We start from the raw sequence: 18,725 nt of genomic DNA on the forward strand, positions 1-18,725 counted from the left end.
TAGCTATTGTAAGAAGTTGCAGTTAAAAGTCCATCAAAGTCTACCACTAGTTCAAATTCTTCCTTTCAGGTCTGCATTGCATTGTGGTTTCAGTTAGCTGGGCTTTTTGTTTTTGTTTTTGTTTTTTTTTTTAAACAGTTTTTCCTTCTTGGTAAAGAATGCATTGAAAATCCATATTAAAATTATTTAAATCCAACTTCAGTTATAGTGCAAAATATAATTATGATTGGCTGTATAGTTTTTCTATTATTGGTAGTGTTTCCAGAATGCTAGAAGTATGGTAGGTGTTTCTTCAGGTGGACCTTGGCCTGAAGAGCCTGGACACCCTAAAAACAAAGGTGTTTCCTTTTGTTTTGCCTATATAATTATGGACTTCTGTCCTAACAATAAAACAAATCACACTTTGAATTCTTGAACTGATCTTTCATAACTGTAGCTTTTAGTCACAAAATATCAGTATTTTGTGGAAGCTTCCACAAAATACTAAGAAATGTCTGCATGCAAGTAGAAAGTCTCTGCCACAAAGAGCTCATGATCAAAGACAGCCAACGCATCAAGAATAAATCATGCCAAACCAAACTAATGTCCGTCTTTGACAGGATTACTAACCTAGTAGATGGGGTGGAGGTGGAGCGAGGGGAGACAACAGCAGATGTGATATATCTTGATTTTAGTAGGCTTTTGACACACTTCTACGTGACATTCTCATAAGAAAATTACAGAAATATGGCCTAGATGAAAATACAATAAAGTGGATGGACATCTAATTTAAAGACTGTACTCAGAGTAGTTATCGATGGTTTGCTATCAAAGTGGGAGGATGTATCTAGTAGAGTCCTAAGGGTTTGCTCTTGTGTCCGATACCATTCAATATTTTCATTAATGACTTGGATAATGGAGTGGAGAGTATGCTTATTAAATTTGCTGGTGACACCAAACTCGAGGGCTTTAAGGACAGGATTAGAATTCAAAATGACCTTGACAAATTGAAGAGTAGATCTGAAATCAGCAAGATGAAATTCAGTAAATACAGGTGCAGTGTGCTTCACTTAGGAAGGAAAAATCAAATGCACATCTACAAAACAGGGAATAACTGGCTACAGCAGTAGCACTGCTGAGAAGAATTGGGATTATAATGGATCACAAACTGAGTATGAGCCAACAATGGGATGCAATTGCAAAAAAGCAAATATTCTGGAATGTATTAATAGGAGTGTTATATGTAAGACACAGGAGGTAATTGTTCTTTTCTGCTTGGCACTTGTGAGGCCTCAGCTAGAATATTGTATCCAGTTTTGGGCACCACACTTTAAGAAATGTGCAGCCAAAATGGAGAGAACAAAGGAGAGCAACAAAAATGATAAAAGGTTTAGACCTGACCTGTGAAGAAAGGTTTAAAAAAAAAAAAGGGGGTATTTTTAGTCTTAAGAAAAGAAGACTGAGGAGGGACCTGATGACAGTCCTCAAATGTTAAGGGCTGTTATGAAGAGGACAGTGATCAATTGTTCTCTATGTCCTACAGAAGGAAGCACAGGAAGTAATGGTCTTAATGTGCAGCAAGGGAGATTTAGGTTTAATATTTGGGAAATAACTATCCTTATAGTTAGGAAGTAAGTACCGAAATAGGATTCCAAAGGGGGTTGTGGAATTCTTGTCATTGGAGGGTTTTAAGAACAGGTTAGATAAACACCTCGCAGGGATGGTCTCAGGGGCTGGACTTAAAGGCTCTCTCAAGATCTCTTTGAGACCTACATTTCTGTGATTCTGTATGAAGGATGGATGAAAGGGGTAAAAATTAAATTCTGTACACTTTATGTGCATTGTAAATATACATTCTATTTTTTTAGTTAAATATGCATCTATATGTAACTGCCCTTCAATCTATTTTAAAAATTAGTGGGCTAATAAGGTTAAAATATCACATCTGTAGGTTAACCTGTAAAACTCAAATGAGGGAGGGGAGGGAATATCATAGTCACAGCTGTCATTTTGTCCTTAGTCATCACATTGTGCCTGTGTTTTACAGTTTATTAGATGCTTTACTAGAGAGGGAATGAGAATTACTAGATGAGCTGAAATACCCAGTCAAAATAGGGTGAATTAAGGCAATTTTCCTTGCTTTGTGTTTTAAGATTACACCATAACCTGCTTTAACTCTGAACTCTTAAATATTGTAACTTGCATGGGTTACCTTCATGAACAGCAGCAACTGTGCTTCCACTCTGCAATACTTCTCAGTATTATTTGGGATTATTCTATGCAAAATCCCACTGAAAACCTTGTAGTATTTGTCTCACTTGTATTCCAGATATTAGCTCAACTTGAAAGAGATCTTAACTCTTAAGCTATTTTTTTTTTTTTTTTTCAAAAATCAACTCTGAAATCTCTAACTGTAGCTTTACAACTTTTGTGGTGTTTGGTTCTTTGAATATGACAATTGACATTTTGCATCATTGCAGAATATTATTGGGGCATGTATAAGATTATTTCAATACATCAGTTATTGATTGTAAAGTTCAATTAAAGTGTCTTTTTTAGTACATTATTTAACCCTGTAGTTGTAAATTAACAGCAAACCTTTTTTCCCCATCTCTCACTTGAAGAATTAGAATACAGGCCATAAACAACTTTGGAGTTGGTCCTTTCAGTCATTCCATTAAAGCCAAAACAAAACCACTACCTCCTGACCCGCCTCATCTTGAATGTGTGGTCTTCAGCTACCAGAGCCTTAAACTGAAATGGGGTGAAGGTCCTAGTAGAGCTTTAATTACCAATCCTACACAGTTCAACTTGCAGATGGAGGATAAATTTGGCAGGTGAGATCATTACTGTATAATTTGGAACATTCAGAAGCCTGCTAAAGTTTTACAGCTTCATGTCCTGTTTTGTGATCTTATCAAGTTAATGGGTCTGATGTATATCATAAAACTATTCATTTCCTCACTTCTGTTAGTGGATATAGTTTATTCAATCACAAAACTGGAGAGAGAATCAAGACTGAGTGTTAAGCCGACTTGCTGTCAAAATTGCATTTGTATGTTTCCTTAGAACTCTCATGGTGGAATCGGATATTCAGTTTCATTTTCCAGTGGAAAAGCTAAATTGGGTGTACCTGATTCATTGTATGACATGAGAAATTAATACTTAGCACTTGCATAACATGTTTTATTCAAGATTAAGAAAGTTGTGAATTGTTTCACTGTAATAACGTAATACATTAACCTATAAGTCTATTGTCTGTTTTCTGTGTTTAAAAAATCTCTTCTAAATTTAAAGGTTTAGTGTATGTAACTGACAAATAGGGTGAACAATTATTTTTTGACCTAAGATTATAAAAGCGGATGAACACCTTTTCCCCCAGAAGCTTGCAGTTCCTCTAACTTAAAAATTTGAGAGGTTGGGAAAGAGAGTGCATGACTAACCGTGTGTAACAAACGTCCTGTGTAATGTTCCAGCCTAGTGCAAATCTAGGTTTAATTATAGATCCCCCTAAAATGAGTGGGGGGGAGGCATTGGCACTCCCTTGTGCTGACAACTCAGTGTTGTTGTTGTGAATGACACTAATACACATAATGAGCTGTTTATTGCAATAAAAGAGGTTTGTTTGGTCTAACACTTGTGTAACAAATTTAAGGTAAAAGTCACAATTTTTGTAATAAAATTTTACAAACAAATGCCTTTCACCCTTAACACACTTTTTAGTGTTAAACATTAACATAAATTAGTTTTAGTTCTAACATGTACAATTTTTTTTTTAGATTTGTTACTGTTTACAGCGGACCTTGTCATACATACAAGGTGCAGCGACTCAATGAATCCACTACATACTATTTTAAAATCCAGGCATACATTGATGCTGGAGAAGGGGAGTTTTCTGAAGTTTATGCTTTCACTACAATCAGATCTCCACCAGTATCTCTTAAAGGTGAGCATTCATCATACAGCATTCTAAGAGTTGTTGTAATTCTAGTGCGTAAAATATCAACAGTAGCATACCGGTTCTGTTCATTCCCTCTGAAGCACGTGGTATTGGCCACTGTTGGAAGACAGGATACTGGGCTAGATGGACCTTTGGTCTGACCCATTACGGCCGTTCTTATATTTGATATTAAAAACAGATTCTCTCCCCTATCTATCCCCTTTGTCAAACACAGGCAGTGCAGATTTCCTGGATACTGTGACTGTATCTGGCCAGCTAGGAATCCCCCTACTGGGATGAAACATTCTGTAGGTATAAAACCAGTGTGGCACATCACCAATGATTAAAGATTATTCCAGCCAAATTATGTTTTCAGAAGAACCTTTGCATCCCCCTCAAGTCTTGCAACAGAGTTGCACGGTGTCTGAGAGCATAATTTGGCCTGCAAAACCTTTCATCGGTGAGATATCCAAAATGGAAAGAATCCTGACCCAGCCTCTGTTTTGGGGCTAACAGTTTAAAAAAACTTTTACTACCAAATTGTAAACAAGTTATGCTGTGTGTCAATTTTTCCACATACAACGGGCTTCCATATTCAATCTTTACTAAGATACTTTAAGATAGGATCTCTGTTAAAAAGTAATTCTACCACCACAAAATTGAATACCCATCCTGAGCCTGTTAACAGCCTTATTCAGAATCACTTCTTCCTTAGTGGGGTAGCTGGGTTACTAAAGCCATGTCCTTAATCATGTAAAAAAGGGATTATAGTGGTTTCAGGTTAACCATAGAAAAAATAGGTTTTTCTAAAAAATTTTTGAAATCTTATTTTTGGTTTTTTTTTTTTTTTTTCTTCAGCACCCAAAGTAAATCAGGTGGGAGAAAACATCTGTGAAATCACATGGGAGCCTTTACAATCAATGAAAATAGATTCCATTGTTTACATTCTTCAACTTGCCAGTGGGAGAGAGGTTGATCAGGTAACTTTTTTTTTTTAAATTTCATTTGCTATTTTTAAAAAAATTATTGTAAGGAATTTTTTTAAAGAGAATCAAATCTCTGAATGTTACTAAAGCCACGTCCAACTAGCGATCTTACAGCGGCATCAATGCAACTGTGCTGCTGTAAGATCACTTAAGTAGCTGCTCTGCGCTGACATCATAAAACCATCTCCGTGAGTGGCGTTAGCAGCTCTCCCGCTGACATAGCACCGTGCACACTAACACTTATGCCAGCTAAAAGTATGTCACTTGGATGTGGTTTTTTTTCACACCCGTGAGCTGACATAAGACATGGCCTTAGGCTGATTAGATTTTAAATTGTTCTAATACATACCGCTCTTGCTCAGCTTTCTTCCAATTGAATGCACTCAAAGTAATACATTTGAATCCCTTACTCTAATTTTATAAATTTGTAATGAGACCATAAGAGGCACAGAATTAAAGTAGTGTATTAATCTAGGAAGTTAGACAGAAATGATACGGGTTTTCCCCAGAGGGAGGGGGTGGAACATAAGTTCTGTTTACACAGTTGTGAAAAGTAGTGGCTAGTAAGTACCAATTCTGAGATGGCAAACTTAAGAGTCTTGGTTTTTAGACTTGCCCAACCTTCTTGTGCACACTTTCTTGACCACTGCTAAAACCCGGCTCTATAAACCATCCTCCCTCATGTGGATTTTAAATCTGGAAAGGTCTGGTTGCCATTGATTTTTTTTATTTTTGAACAAACTGCGTCAAACTATTATATTACTGTGAACAGTTTTAACAATTACAGCTGGGGCAGCGCAGTCTCAAAAGGATCTTTCCAATTTTTATGCGTATCTTCGTGTATCACTGTCATGCACAAAGCTTTTGATACTGTTGCAAATGTTGAATGCCTTATGTCACTGAAAACCTCAAATAGGTTTTGAACAGGGTAATTTTCAAAAAGCTAAAATTGTTTCTGTTCCATCTCACGTGTAAAAACTTCCTATTGACCTGAGTGTACCACCAGGCACCGGAGCAGCCTCGTTATTTGGTGGAAGGTTAATGAGATTCTTTAGCATACATGCCAATCTTAACAGGCCCTTCACAAATCTGGCCCCTCTCCTTATCCCAGTATTACTAGCCTGGCTTTCCGTCTGCCCACTTTTTCTTCAAGCAACTTTGTGCTTTCTTGTACTCTACTCCTTAGGTAGGAGCACTCTGTCAGAACGGATTTGTAGAACCACTGCCATAATCTCCTCCCAAACCCCACTTGTACTATGAAATGAGCCAAATAGTAAAGGCAAGTTTAAAGAACAGTTGGATGTGATGTTTGTGGGTGAGGGATAACTGTATGTTTTATCCCCGCCCTACCTATCTTCAGCACTTCATTTGTTGCTTATCTTAAATTGTAAGCTCTGGGGCAGGTGCTTTCTTCCTTTAGGATGGACTGTCGGCACTACCCTATGGCTGTAGTTTTTTCAGAGGCCAGGCTTGCAAGGATGGCAAATAATTTGTCATCTTTAGGGGAACATCACTGGCAAGTTTTCACTCCTAGTTCTTTTACATTTTAAAGACTGTTCGCTAGGAAACTCTTTAGAAATAAAAGCAGAGGTTCTTTTATTTCTAGGGCCCTCAAATTGGGTGGGTGAGGAAGGCTTCCCAGACCCTTGCAGGCCTGCTCTTGTTGCACTGCCTATTGTGTCTATTGCTAGATATTGGGAAAGTGAAATAGATGAGCAATTTGTTCACTCTCTTTATTATTTAGGTATACAAGGGATCAGAGACTTCATTCCATTTCACAAACTTTCAGACAAACTGTGAATATCGGTTCAGAGTCTGTGCTGGACGCCAGTATCACGATTCTACTGGATTACAAGAACTGTATGGACCTTACAGTCCCAGTACAGTATTCTCATCTCAAAAACAAGAGTTGGTTCCACAGTGTACTCATTCTACAGCTAAATTTGCAAAGATTAAGAAGATGTTAAATGACGAGCGGTTTGCTGCTTTTCTTCTTCTTGTGGGGTTTGCAGTGGTTGCTATTTTGTTTGCTTTTGTTATTCAGTACTTTGTAATCAAGTAGCTTGTTTAAAGCCTAGTCATTATTCAGCTTTTTATGACCATTCTGGGTATTTATGTTGATTAATTCTAAATAACATCCTAGCTGGAAATGATTGTATAATAGAGACACACGTTTCCATCTTTGCTGCTGACTGACATTGAGACTGGGTTGGCAGAACCTTTCTAAGTAGAGAACACACAACTGCCATAGAAAGGGTAATCCTGGGTCCTTTGTAATCAGGGTTAGCCGTTAATAGAACAACAAAAAACTGCCTCCCTCCTCCCCCTCCCCCAGTCTTTCTCAATATCAAAGCCTAGGCCCTTTGGCCAGTTAGAGAAACGGCTTCATGTAAAGTCTTTTGAAGTACAACTAGGCAAGTGGTAGTGGATCAGCAACTTTTAATCAAGTATTGTTATAGTTTGGTATACATGAAACACAGCAGCAAAAATGCTTGAGCTTAGAACAGTACTGTACTGCAGAACATTGCTAGAGCAAACCACATTTAATATACTGTAGAAGAAAAACAAAATATATTACTACTTTACAGTTATTTTAATGTTTGGGGTTCAATAATTAATATTTCAAGTGTTAAAGGACAGGTGCCAGCATTTTTAGAATTTTAATTAAAAATGCTAGAGGCATGTAATGTACAAACAGAGTGATTGCATTTATATGTAATATTGCAACTTGGTCCTCTTTTGTACTTTACGTTTCTGAATTAAGTGCTTTCAGCAGTTGGTAAATAACTGTTGGCCCAATCCACATTTTCATTCTCAGTGCCTGAGAGAACAGTAATTTCCTGTGCATCTGATTAAATCTTTTCAGTATTTTCAGAGAAGGCACAGATTTTGTCTTTAAGGAGAAAGAGAGCATTTATGATAAATGTTTCACTATTGGCTCAAACTGAGCAAATGTTTTTGTACTATTCTTAACCTAAAAATAAAAAAGTTCAAACTGCTTTTGGATGCTCTTCTATCCTTATCTGAATTATCAAACTATACATGAAATATTTTTAGGTAACATTTATACAATGTTTTAAATTCATTGCTATCAAAATGGTGGCAGTTCACATTCCATTGTGGTGTGGTGGTGAGACTTTTCAGTTTGCTGTGAAACTTTTCCAAAACTTGTCATGCATGTCTGACTGTGTTTTGAGGAATATTTTTGGTGGATACTATGCACTACATATGACTTTTCCTTGTCAAACACATTCTTTAGATATCTGAAGATAAGTCTGACAGCTATTTTCTTTACATCAACTGTTTTGAAAGCTGGAAGCCACAGATTTAGACATTTGTTTCAGAATGGGTCATCTTAATTATTTTGGCATTAAAAGAACATGCCATAGAGTGTCACAGATTTAACATATTTTGCAAATGCTACAGCTACATTTCATGTACATCAGGGCAGTGCACTTGCATGTGGGATAGTAGTGTTGGGTACAGACTAATTCTTTCAAAGAATAAAACATCTTAAGGATGTTTTTCTCCTATGGCTGTTAATAAGTTAGTTTGAGGCATTGTGTTGCATTTCAGATGTGGAAATCCTAAATTATGACATAGTATCAGTTAATATTCTTAAAAGTAGATCTATGGTGCAATCTGAAATTAACCTTTTCAAAAATGTACTCTTCATTTTGTACTCTATTTATTTTGATTAAAAAATCCTGGAAAATGTGTTTGAATGTATTGTTCTACTTGTAGCAGAACTTTAAGTTAATCATTTATATCATGGAAGTCTCTCTTCAGTGTTGGAAAGAGTTTTATACAGATATTAGTGTCTTTAGTTTGTCGAAGTTTACAAATATGCCTTCTTTATTTCCTTTCATATTTTACTTTTAGAAAACAATAGACTGCCTTCAGCAAATTTCTTTTGCCAAAGGATTTTTTCTTTAACTCCTAGACAGACAGAGCAAATCATCTAGTGATTTATTTGGCAATAGCATTTCTGATATTTTTTAAAATAATAAAGTAGGCTTTCAGAATAAATATTAACCAAAATCATGACTTCCTAGAAAATTAAAATAAAATGCTTCTGAATTGCCACAAAATGTTCATATTTCCAGGAAATATACTGGAAAGTATAGTGTAATGTAGATTTTATATTGACTGTTATACATTCCAGATTGTTAATGCCTCTAGGGTACATCATATTAGATATCTTGATTTTTTTTTTTGCATTGTAATTTTGAGATATTTCAAACTTATGTTAAAGCTGCCATGCATTGTATTACTAAATTGTAACTATCAAATAGATAATATATTTAATACAGCCAGTAAAAAATACAAGTTTTCAAATTTGATTATATGTATTTGTGTATTTAATTTGTGAATGAGAAAATAACTTCCTTCTGGGGCAATCCTGTCATCTGTGTAGTATGTAGTTTAGGATGAAGGAAACAGCAACATGGAATTAAGTTGCTTTATAGCATCAATGGGCTAGATCATCTTAAACTTACAGACGAGAGAGGTGCTCAGGAAGTTCTGAGATGAAACTTGTGCAGTTCCAAAAGTGATAAATCCATGTGGGAGGAGGTTTGTGAAGGGGATGTAGTTCTCTCACAGCACAGATTTCCCAAGTTCCATAGGCAACTACCAGTCCTTCTGTGCTGCTCACCATGCCTTCCTCTGTTGCTCTATTGGGGATTGTGCTGCCATTTGTTCCCCTCCCCTCCTCCAGTGCAGTGGAAAGAGCAAGACACCAGTAGTTAATTCCAATGGGTTCGTTAACTCCAGGGAATCATCTAAAGGAAACTCACTGAAATTGTGTAGATCAACTGTTCCCTGGCTCTGCCCAGCCACAGTATGTCCAGGAAGGGAGAAGGGATTATACCAGATTGGCTCACTTCCTGTCTCTCAAACTTTTTTTGGACCAATTTCAATGGAATTTCCACTGCTTTGATTTCACAGTGCTCAGGGCCGGTGCAACCATTTAGGCAAACTAGGTGCTCTAGCCGGCCACCTAGTGGTTGAGGGTGCATAAAAGCCCGCTCAGGCGAGGTGGAGTGGAGGTGAGCTGGGGTGGGGTAGGGCGGGGAGGGCTGCCTGCAGTAACGGGGTGGGGGCGCACAGGGGAACAGCTCCCTGCCCCAGATCACCTCCACTCTGCCTCCTCTGCTGAGCACACAGCCCTGCTCTAAGTCTCCTCCAACTGGAGCCTCAAGCCTGGTGTGCTCAGCGGAGGAGAGCTGGGGCAGGCTTCCCAGGCAGGGTTAGCTGCCGTGGAGGGGCTCCCCTGGTGGTGGTAGCTGCTGTGGAGGGGGGCGGGGTTAGCTTCCACAGGGAGGGCTCCCTGGGCTGAGTTAGGTGCTGTGGAGGGGGGGACTGTCAAAGGGGGAGTAAACGCGGGGGGCGGGGTGCTCGGGTGGAGGGGAGTTGGTGTGGGGTGGATGAGAGCTGCCAACGGATGCGGACAGGGGAGTAAGAAACAAATAAGCCCAAGGCGGGAGGGGAGAGGGAGAGAGCGAGCAGCAGAAGACCAGCTATGGGGCCACCAATATGGTGCGAAGCGGCGAGAAGGCGCAGGGTAGTAAAGTATTCACACCTAGGGCAGGAAACTCTTGCAAGCTTGTATCACCTTTAGAGAATCATCTAGGCGTCGGCATTACCAGATGATGGAAAGCCTAAAATTTATAATATACCTATAATCAAAGAAAATCAATATAAGGTTATAACATCTGACAACATTCACTCACATCCTGCATTTTCGGCTCATTGCAGCGAACATTATACTGTATGACCCCACTTGGGCAGAAAGGCTGACCGCAGACCCCAGAACAGAGGGGTAGGCAACTATGGCACCGCCGTGCTCGAGAGATTCTTCAATGTGGAAGGCCTCACAAACAAAACCAAGAACCGTTCACTAGGTCCTCGCTAACTAAAATACAGCTGATTCGGAGGGTGCGTGCATTAATATAATTTTTAAGCGTAGCGGAGTTTTTAAACATTTTAAAAAAGCTTATTTTCTAGCTTTGTCATATTACATACAACCAATAGTTAGAGGATCACATGAATGAAGCACATTCTATCATGATAATGAGATTAACCAACCTGGGTAAAGCAATGTGAAAATATTGTGAGTTACTTATAAGCTCCGTTTCTAGGGCTACATTGGAACAGCTGATGTATAGGAAAAAGAGAATGAAATATAAAAAACAGACAACAAAGCAGCATGTAGGTTAACCAGCTTCTGAAAGGTGCAGACTGAACATACCGCGTGTCTCAGAATCGATCTATTGGGATTCTCACACACAGGAGACATCTTCGAAGAGAAGAGTCACTAATCATATCACAGGGCATGCGCAGAGTGATACGTAGAGTAAGCAACGCAAACAGTTTAGTTTCGTAACCAACAGAAAAGTCAAGAAGACACAGAGTTGCTTACTCCTTAACCTACTCGGGGGCTACACCCTGGAATCTGGGGTCCGAGCCGGGGTTTAGGTGGTAGTGGGTTTGGGAGCGGAGGGTCATCCTCTCAAATTATTACTGTCAACAAGGCCTACACCCTCTCATCATGAATACAGCGAACCAATACAAACCTCCCTCAGCAAGTGCACATGGTAAGTGTTTTCAACAAGCTGCATGTGCACACCAGCTCAACAGATTCATAAAGCAAAAACAAGAAGTTAAGTACAGAACTCCGCTGCAGCTCTAACTACTGTGGCCTCACTGTAAGTTCTATCTGGACGTAGGAGAAGTGAAGAGAAAACCCCAAGCTCCACATGGCTCTTTTAAGCAAAGGCTATGTGAGTAGAGACAGCGAGTGATCCTTTTACAAAGCAGAAATTGCAGCAGGGAAGGAATGGTAAAAAGTAATGGTTCGCAGCAAACCGCCGCTCGATCTTGACTGGAGCCCTAGGAGGCATGCAGGAATACAAAAGACTGTGTAGTAATTAAAGAAATACATATACCAGGTTTTCCGAAGAAAGATCATCTCCCATTTATGCACAAAATGAAGGGCTGTCAACAGAGCTCACCCATGGAGTGCTGTAGTCTTTCGAACGAGATTAGTGAACAACAAGTGGATGATCAGCCTGAAGGAATAAGGCACCAAATTTTCATGATAAAAATCTCACTGAAATGTTCAGGCTTTGCGAACTTTCAATGAACACTCACTTCACACGCACTGGATTCTCAATGCAACTGATGAGCAGGCAAGCCCAGTCAAAGTTACGCAACCCAATGTCGCTGCTTTAAGATGTGACGTCACAGTTTAACATTATTCATTATTCCTAGTTTTTACTTCAGTCCTCATCGATAGCGCAAACTCCCACTCTCCACCAAACTGACTCATGATTTGGCCATTATCCTGTTAGTTATATAGACTTATAGTCAAGTTCCTGCCCCGGGAAGTATTCCAGGGATACTGTCCTGACCACAAGTTTGCACTTTATTTTTAAAACACTGAACATCTCTATTCTCACTAGCCCCCAGCACAGCATTCCATTAGAAGTGCCATGGAATCCAGGGATCCTGTCTCAGAATTCAAGTAGTACTTCCATGAGTACAACAGGGCTCCATGCAGATGCTCAGGAGGAAAAAATGGAGACCATTTATCAAAAACGATTTTGTGAACTGTCAAATGTCACTTTCTAAAGAATCTTTTCAGAGCAGTGTTTCCTTTTACATTCAGTGAGAAGTGTCTCCACATCCCCACTATGGAGCCTGAACACAGCCCTCATAGGGCCAATTCTGACAGCTGGCTTAGCTGAAATATTACTGTTAGAAATACCCAATGATTTTTAATAGGACTGTGTTCAAGAGCAGGGCCCCTGTTCAGGGAACAAGTAAAGTCAGAATCTACCCTCAATTGCAAATGTATCCACGACAGATATTGGTGCTTTCAGGCGACCTGAACCAGCTAACCCAGGACACTGGTGAGGAATGTTTGCATAAGTATGTTTATTTTGCATATCCATGCATGAGTGGCACTCACTGTAGCTCATCAGAGGAGTTATAACAGCTCATGTCACAGATTCATGGTGCATTGAGCAGCAGCTTGCAGCCAGAGCTCCTCAGAATGAGGTCACACAACTCGCCTCATCTGGGTTGTTAATCCTCTTTAGAAAGGTAAATGCATTAGATTAGAATTTTAGAAAAATAGAGAATAAGCTACAGGCGTACATCAGAACAAAGTGAGAATGATTGTCAAACTAGATCCCATTCTTGTGTAGATGCTCCATATGCTTTATCTACAATAAAGAATAGAAATTGAAATGGTTTATGTTAAATAATCTTTGTTAATAACAATGTTATGGGCAATGTAATCCTTACACTATGAAGTATTACTATAGACACATCTGGATTTATGCTTTGATTTCACATACAGATGCCAGAGGAAGACATTTTGCCTGACTCAGACTCCAGAATCTCTCGGTGTCTCGTAGAGACACGAGTCAACCATCAAACTGCAAGGCCAGCACAACCATCAGCAGCAACCATTAGCCTGGTACCCAAACAAGAACCCAGACAGGCCCTAAGCTACTTTTCTATGGTGCTTCTCTCGTCCTCCAGGACCCAGACCGGTTCACTGGCAGTGGATCTGGCACTGGACTTCACTTTGACAATCACAAATTTTCAAAGGCTGATGATGCTGGCAAGTTATTTTGTCACAGTATATGAACAGCCTCTCACACAGTGGATTCAGGCCAGTACAAAACCTCCCTCAGTGCTGGTTCATTGTACCTATTGGCAACTCTATGTTTCAGTTAATCCTGTCAGCCTTGCCAAGTTTCACTGCCATCAGTGTAGAACAACATTAAACACGTTGACTTATACATAATGAATTATACAATAGACAATTCGCTAATAGAATCAGAAGATCAGGTTAGAAAGCAATCTCAGTGAAACCCAGGAGACCAGGCTGGAGGTTTGGAAACATTCTCATTTGTTCATTTATGGTAAACACAACTTCAGAAGTTGGTCTAATGCATAAGTTAGAAACTTCTGCCAGAAATGTGGAAACTGGTAAGCCACTGAGTTGATTCCCTTCCAGCTTAGAAATATAGGGCTTGTCTCACCCAAAAATTACTGACAAAAAATGAAAGATGGCAGGTCCCTTGCTTTCCCTATCTAGTCTGTCTGTCCATCCAGCATCCCCCCATCCGCTGAGGCTTTTGGAGCACCTCTTGCCAGGGTTTCTAAAGCATATACTATCCTACACCTATGCATAAAGCGCGAGGTAGGAAAAACAAAAATGTGATCGCTTATAGGTGGCATAGAACATGGGCGTAAGAAATCCCTGCACCATTTTAGCAGCACTCATCTGGAATCTATTTCTAGTTGCTGATGGGATTTTTTTGAGGACACCTTGGGTTTCTGGGAGTGGCAAGGTAATCCTGAGAGTTAAAGGAAGGGATGATAGAGTCTTGACTACTGGTTGTTGTTCCGAATTTTCTGTGTTATCTAAACTATTACTGTGAATAAAAAAAAAAAATAGGCCCAACTCCCCTTTCTCCTGTGCTGTTATATCTAAGTTAATGAAGACGTCATTTTAAAACTAAGCAAGTAATTAAAAACAAACAGGCTGCATATACACCCAAATAACCACCCCAAAAATACTAATTAAAAGCACTAACTACCTCATAATTAACAGCTTCCAATGGAACACACAAATCCAAAAACCTTTGTATAAAAACTTTATTACTATAAAAAAAAGTATGCCATAAAACTTGGGTTCATTCTGCCATGCAACATCAAAAGCTTCAAACCCGTTCAGCAAAGGCGCAAGCTCCCTCCTTCTGTCAGTTTCAGCGCCACTGAAACTGACGCAACAACACTAAAAACTGGTAACTACCCCTCTACCTGATATAACGTGACCGAATAAACATGAAATTGGATATAACGTGGTAAAGCAGTGCTCGGGAGGGGGTGGGGGGCCGACTCCAGCGAAATTGAAGCACTCGATGTAACGCGATTCACCGATAACACAGTAAGATTTTTTGGATCCAAGGACAGCGGTTATTTCGGGTAGAGGTGTATAAAATCCATCTGCAACCTTTTAGTATTTATATATATAGATAGCTAGATATAGTGAACTGGATAGCATAGTGGTTTAAGAGCACTGCCCTTTGATACGAGTGACCGGGGTTCAAATCCGGTTGGTACCCAACTTTCAATAGGGGTCCCTTGGGCAAAAAAAAAAAGACCCCTAATGCTCACCTGCCCACTCAAATATGAAGAGTGACATGAACTAGGAGAGTCATGCTGGCTTGGACATTGCCGGCGATTTAATAAGGTCCGCACCAGATGTGAGACCAGGACAATCTGACCAGAAGTGGGCTACTGGGAACAAACCATTCATGGAGAGACAAGAGAACCGAATTGAATGGAATGCGCTACAACAGAGACCTAAGAGAGGGGATATATAAACATATGAGGGGACTGATGGATGGAACAAAAAGACCTACAGCCCACATATTCTGGAAACAGCTAGTTACCAGCTTCAACATAGTAAAGAGGGAAGCGCTCTCACAGCTTGAGATAGACCAACTCCGTAACATCCCCGACTCAGAGACATCGGAAGAATAAGTGGATTGCAGCCCACACCTCAGCTGAAACGTCACTGCCACCTGCTCATTGGCAGAGCACATACTGATATGAGGCATCAAGTCATGCGAAACTAGCTAGCAAGTCAGATCCTTGAGACCGATTACCAAGGCTCCAGTGGAGAAGTACCCTCAGATAGTATGTTAGAAGATGCCCATAGAGCCTCAATGATATCCTACTACCACCATAACTCAAACCAATGAACTGGTAGACGCAACAGCCTCTGTAATCCTGGAGAATGCTTGGCTTACACGATAAGAAGAACAATCAAGTATGTAACCACCCTGGAAAAATGAGGTTGGAGGATAAGATCAGGCACTCCGAGAGAAGTTAGTCAGCTGGGGGAACTACAGAAGGGTGTAGAGATTAAGAATAAGACTTGGCTACTGAAAAAATACCAAGGGCCTGACCCATCTGAGGCCCTAGAGACTGCTAAACAAAGGCTCACAGCATGGCTACCAGCTAAAGAATTACACTAGAAGAAGCAAAGGCCAAAAAAGTAAATGCCCTGTTCCCAAGGACCATCCAAAGGTATAACTCCCAGCGTGTGCAAAACACATAATAGCAGAAGCCAGCAGGCAGCAGAAACTGAACAGTCTGGAAGAACATATGGGAGAAAAGAGAGGCTCAATAACACCAGTGCAAAGGCTGCAGGACCTGAGAAACAGAGCACGCATCTCCCGAAACAGAAACCATCCACCATCACAGTAGAAGACATCCAGCAGCGGGTCAAGAACATGAAAGCTGGACCAGACATGATCCACACCTACTGCGTAAAGAAACTAACAGCAAGGCATGAACGCCTAGCAGCACAGATGAACCAACTGCTAGCAGCAGGCTCCCACCCAATACTGGCTAACACAAGAAAGGAATAGGGCTGATCAGAAAGACCCCTGCAAGGGAACAGACGGCCAATACGGGCCCTCCCACACATGGAAAGTCCTATAAGGCATCATAGCCACCAAGCTACAGGACCATATGGGCCAAGGACATGAGCACAGCGTCAGAGGGCAATTGGAACACACCAGAGGCTCAAACACAGTTGCTCATGAGATAGAGCAGTCGCTCAAGTCTAGACAGACCAATCGAGCACAGCCTGGATTGATACAGGAAAGCCCGCGCAATGCCGACAACGTGGATAATGTGAATGTCTGGTGCTGTAACAAAGTCAATAGGACACTAAGGACCTTCTCAAGAACTCAATGGGACTATGGAAGGACAACACTGGGAAGTCAACTCAAGGCAGCTTGCACAAGTTGGCCATCAAGTGGGCAGATCCAAGGTGATGTACTGTCCCCGCTGCTGTTCTGCATAGCTTAAACCCCCTAGCAGATAATCACAAAGGACTGGATACGGGTACAGGTTCAGGAGTGGAACTATGCTAGCCACCTCCTCTACAGGGATTGACATCGTAGCTGTATGCTAAGAAGGACGAGACATCGACTGTAATCCACTTGACGCGGATCTACAGTGAGGATAGGGAATGTCAATTCGGACTGGAGAAAAGTGTGGCCGGATGTAGTGAAAGAGAGGAAGGTAGTCAGACTGATGGGGAACACCAGCGGCCACATAGCAGACATACAGACCAGCTAAAGTACTTGTGTCCCCAGTCAATGGAAAACCACGATGGAGGCAAGGAAGACAGACATCCAAGTATCACCAAAGATAAGACAGGTCCTGAAAGCCAGCTCAGTGGGAATAAAGAACAAGATCCACGCCATCAACGGTACACCCTCCGGTCATCAGATACCCCTGCAGGTAATAAGTGAGCTGGCCAAAGGAGGACAATGGAGGCTGCGATGTGAAGACCCGAGAAGCTCCTCACAATGCACGGACGGCTTCCACCCCAAGTCCAACACCCAGTAGATCATATACCAGCCGGAAAGAAGGCGCGGGGCTTGGTGAGCGTCAAGGGCACTGTCCTGGACGAAAACCCGGAACATCCAGGAGTACATCAGTAAGATGGCCGCCTAAAGATGAGCTGCTGAGAGAAATGCCTGAAGGCAGCAGCAGACATGATGAGGAAGACAAGCAGAAGAAGGCCCATGGGCAACAAGACCTGCATGGGATGGACCATCGACAGATAGCTGAGGGGCTGACATTGGGAAATCCTACCAGTGGCTGGAAAGGGCTGGATAAAGACAGCACTGAGGCACTGTCTAGCAGCACAGGAACAGGCACTGAGCACCCAAGATTCATTGAAACAGGTCTACCACACTAGAGAGGACCCAGGTGCAGACTGTGCAGAGAGGCCTCAGAGACAGTCCAACACATAGTGGCAGGATGTAAGATGCAGGCAGGAACAGCATACACTGAACGGCACAACCAAGTGGCTGGCATTTGCATACAGGAACATCTGCACAGCGTATGGGCTAGACCTCCAGACCAGAATGGGAGATTCCACAAGAAGGTTTGGAAGAATAGCAGGGCTAGATTCGATGGGACTTCCAATCCAGACGGACAGGCAGGTACTGGCCAAATCAAACCAGACATCGTGGTAATAGACAAGGCGCAGAAGACCAGCGTGGTGATAGATATAGCATGCCAAGTGACAGCAACATCGGAAGAAGGGAATATGAGAAAGCTGGAGAATACCAGGGCCTGGAAAGAGGAAACTAGAGGGATGGGAAAGTGAAGGTCCAAAGTGGTCCAGTGGTGGTAGAGCACTCGGGGGGCTGTGAACTCCTAAGCTGGGTGAGTGGCTCCAACAAGATCCCAGGAACAGCATCAGAGCTCTCTGTCCAGAGAAGTGCAGTGCCTAGAACAGCTAGATACTGCGCAGAACCCTCAAACTCCCCAGGTCCGCTGGTAGAGGACCCGAGGTGGAGGAAGACACATACTACCTATAGGGGTGAGAGGGATTTGTTTTTATATTGTAGTGAAAAATGCAATATGCCTAATTCAATACTTAATTATACGCTAAATAAATGAGCGTATTGGCCATATCCCCTTTAAAAAAACTTCTTATTAAGCATAACAAGGTAGAGGCATAAATCAATTTTTTTGAAATTTTACCCTCTCCCCCGCAATTGTACCTCACCTTTAGCACCAAAAGAATCCTGCCCAGATGCTCTCAGGCTCCCAAATGAAGAGAAAAGAACCTGTCTTCTTCACCCTGTAGAAAGGAGGGAAAGAATGTCTCAATGGTTAGAGCACGTGCAGGATGCGGAGACACAGATTCAGTTCTCTGCCCTTCCGTGCGAGGCCAAACACAATAGATTGCAAAGTGGCTT

General features: G+C 41.2%; 2 protein-coding genes across 3 annotated transcripts in view; one reads left to right on the top strand and one right to left on the bottom strand.

Moving 5' to 3' along the window:
• Positions 1-9,248, top strand: part of LOC116834686 (fibronectin type-III domain-containing protein 3a-like) — a 79,793-nt gene extending 70,545 nt beyond the window's left edge. For both annotated transcript variants that reach the window (XM_032796947.2, XM_032796948.1), the window contains exons 23-26: positions 2,604-2,816; positions 3,759-3,925; positions 4,778-4,899; positions 6,650-9,248. In XM_032796947.2, the coding sequence (XP_032652838.1) occupies positions 2,604-2,816; positions 3,759-3,925; positions 4,778-4,899; positions 6,650-6,967 (820 nt within the window). In that variant the 3' untranslated portion in view covers positions 6,968-9,248. The remainder of the gene's footprint in view (positions 1-2,603; positions 2,817-3,758; positions 3,926-4,777; positions 4,900-6,649) is intronic.
• Positions 9,249-11,570: 2,322 nt separating this feature from the next.
• The window catches only part of LOC116834710 (growth hormone secretagogue receptor type 1-like), a 12,289-nt gene continuing 5,134 nt past the window's right edge, over positions 11,571-18,725 (bottom strand). Inside the window, exon 3 of the mRNA XM_032796998.1 lies at positions 11,571-11,626. Coding sequence (XP_032652889.1) covers positions 11,571-11,626 — 56 coding nt within the window. The remainder of the gene's footprint in view (positions 11,627-18,725) is intronic.

This window comes from Chelonoidis abingdonii, chromosome 8, assembly GCF_003597395.2.
Source record: "Chelonoidis abingdonii isolate Lonesome George chromosome 8, CheloAbing_2.0, whole genome shotgun sequence".
In the NCBI taxonomy this organism is placed as follows: domain Eukaryota; kingdom Metazoa; phylum Chordata; order Testudines; family Testudinidae; genus Chelonoidis; species Chelonoidis abingdonii.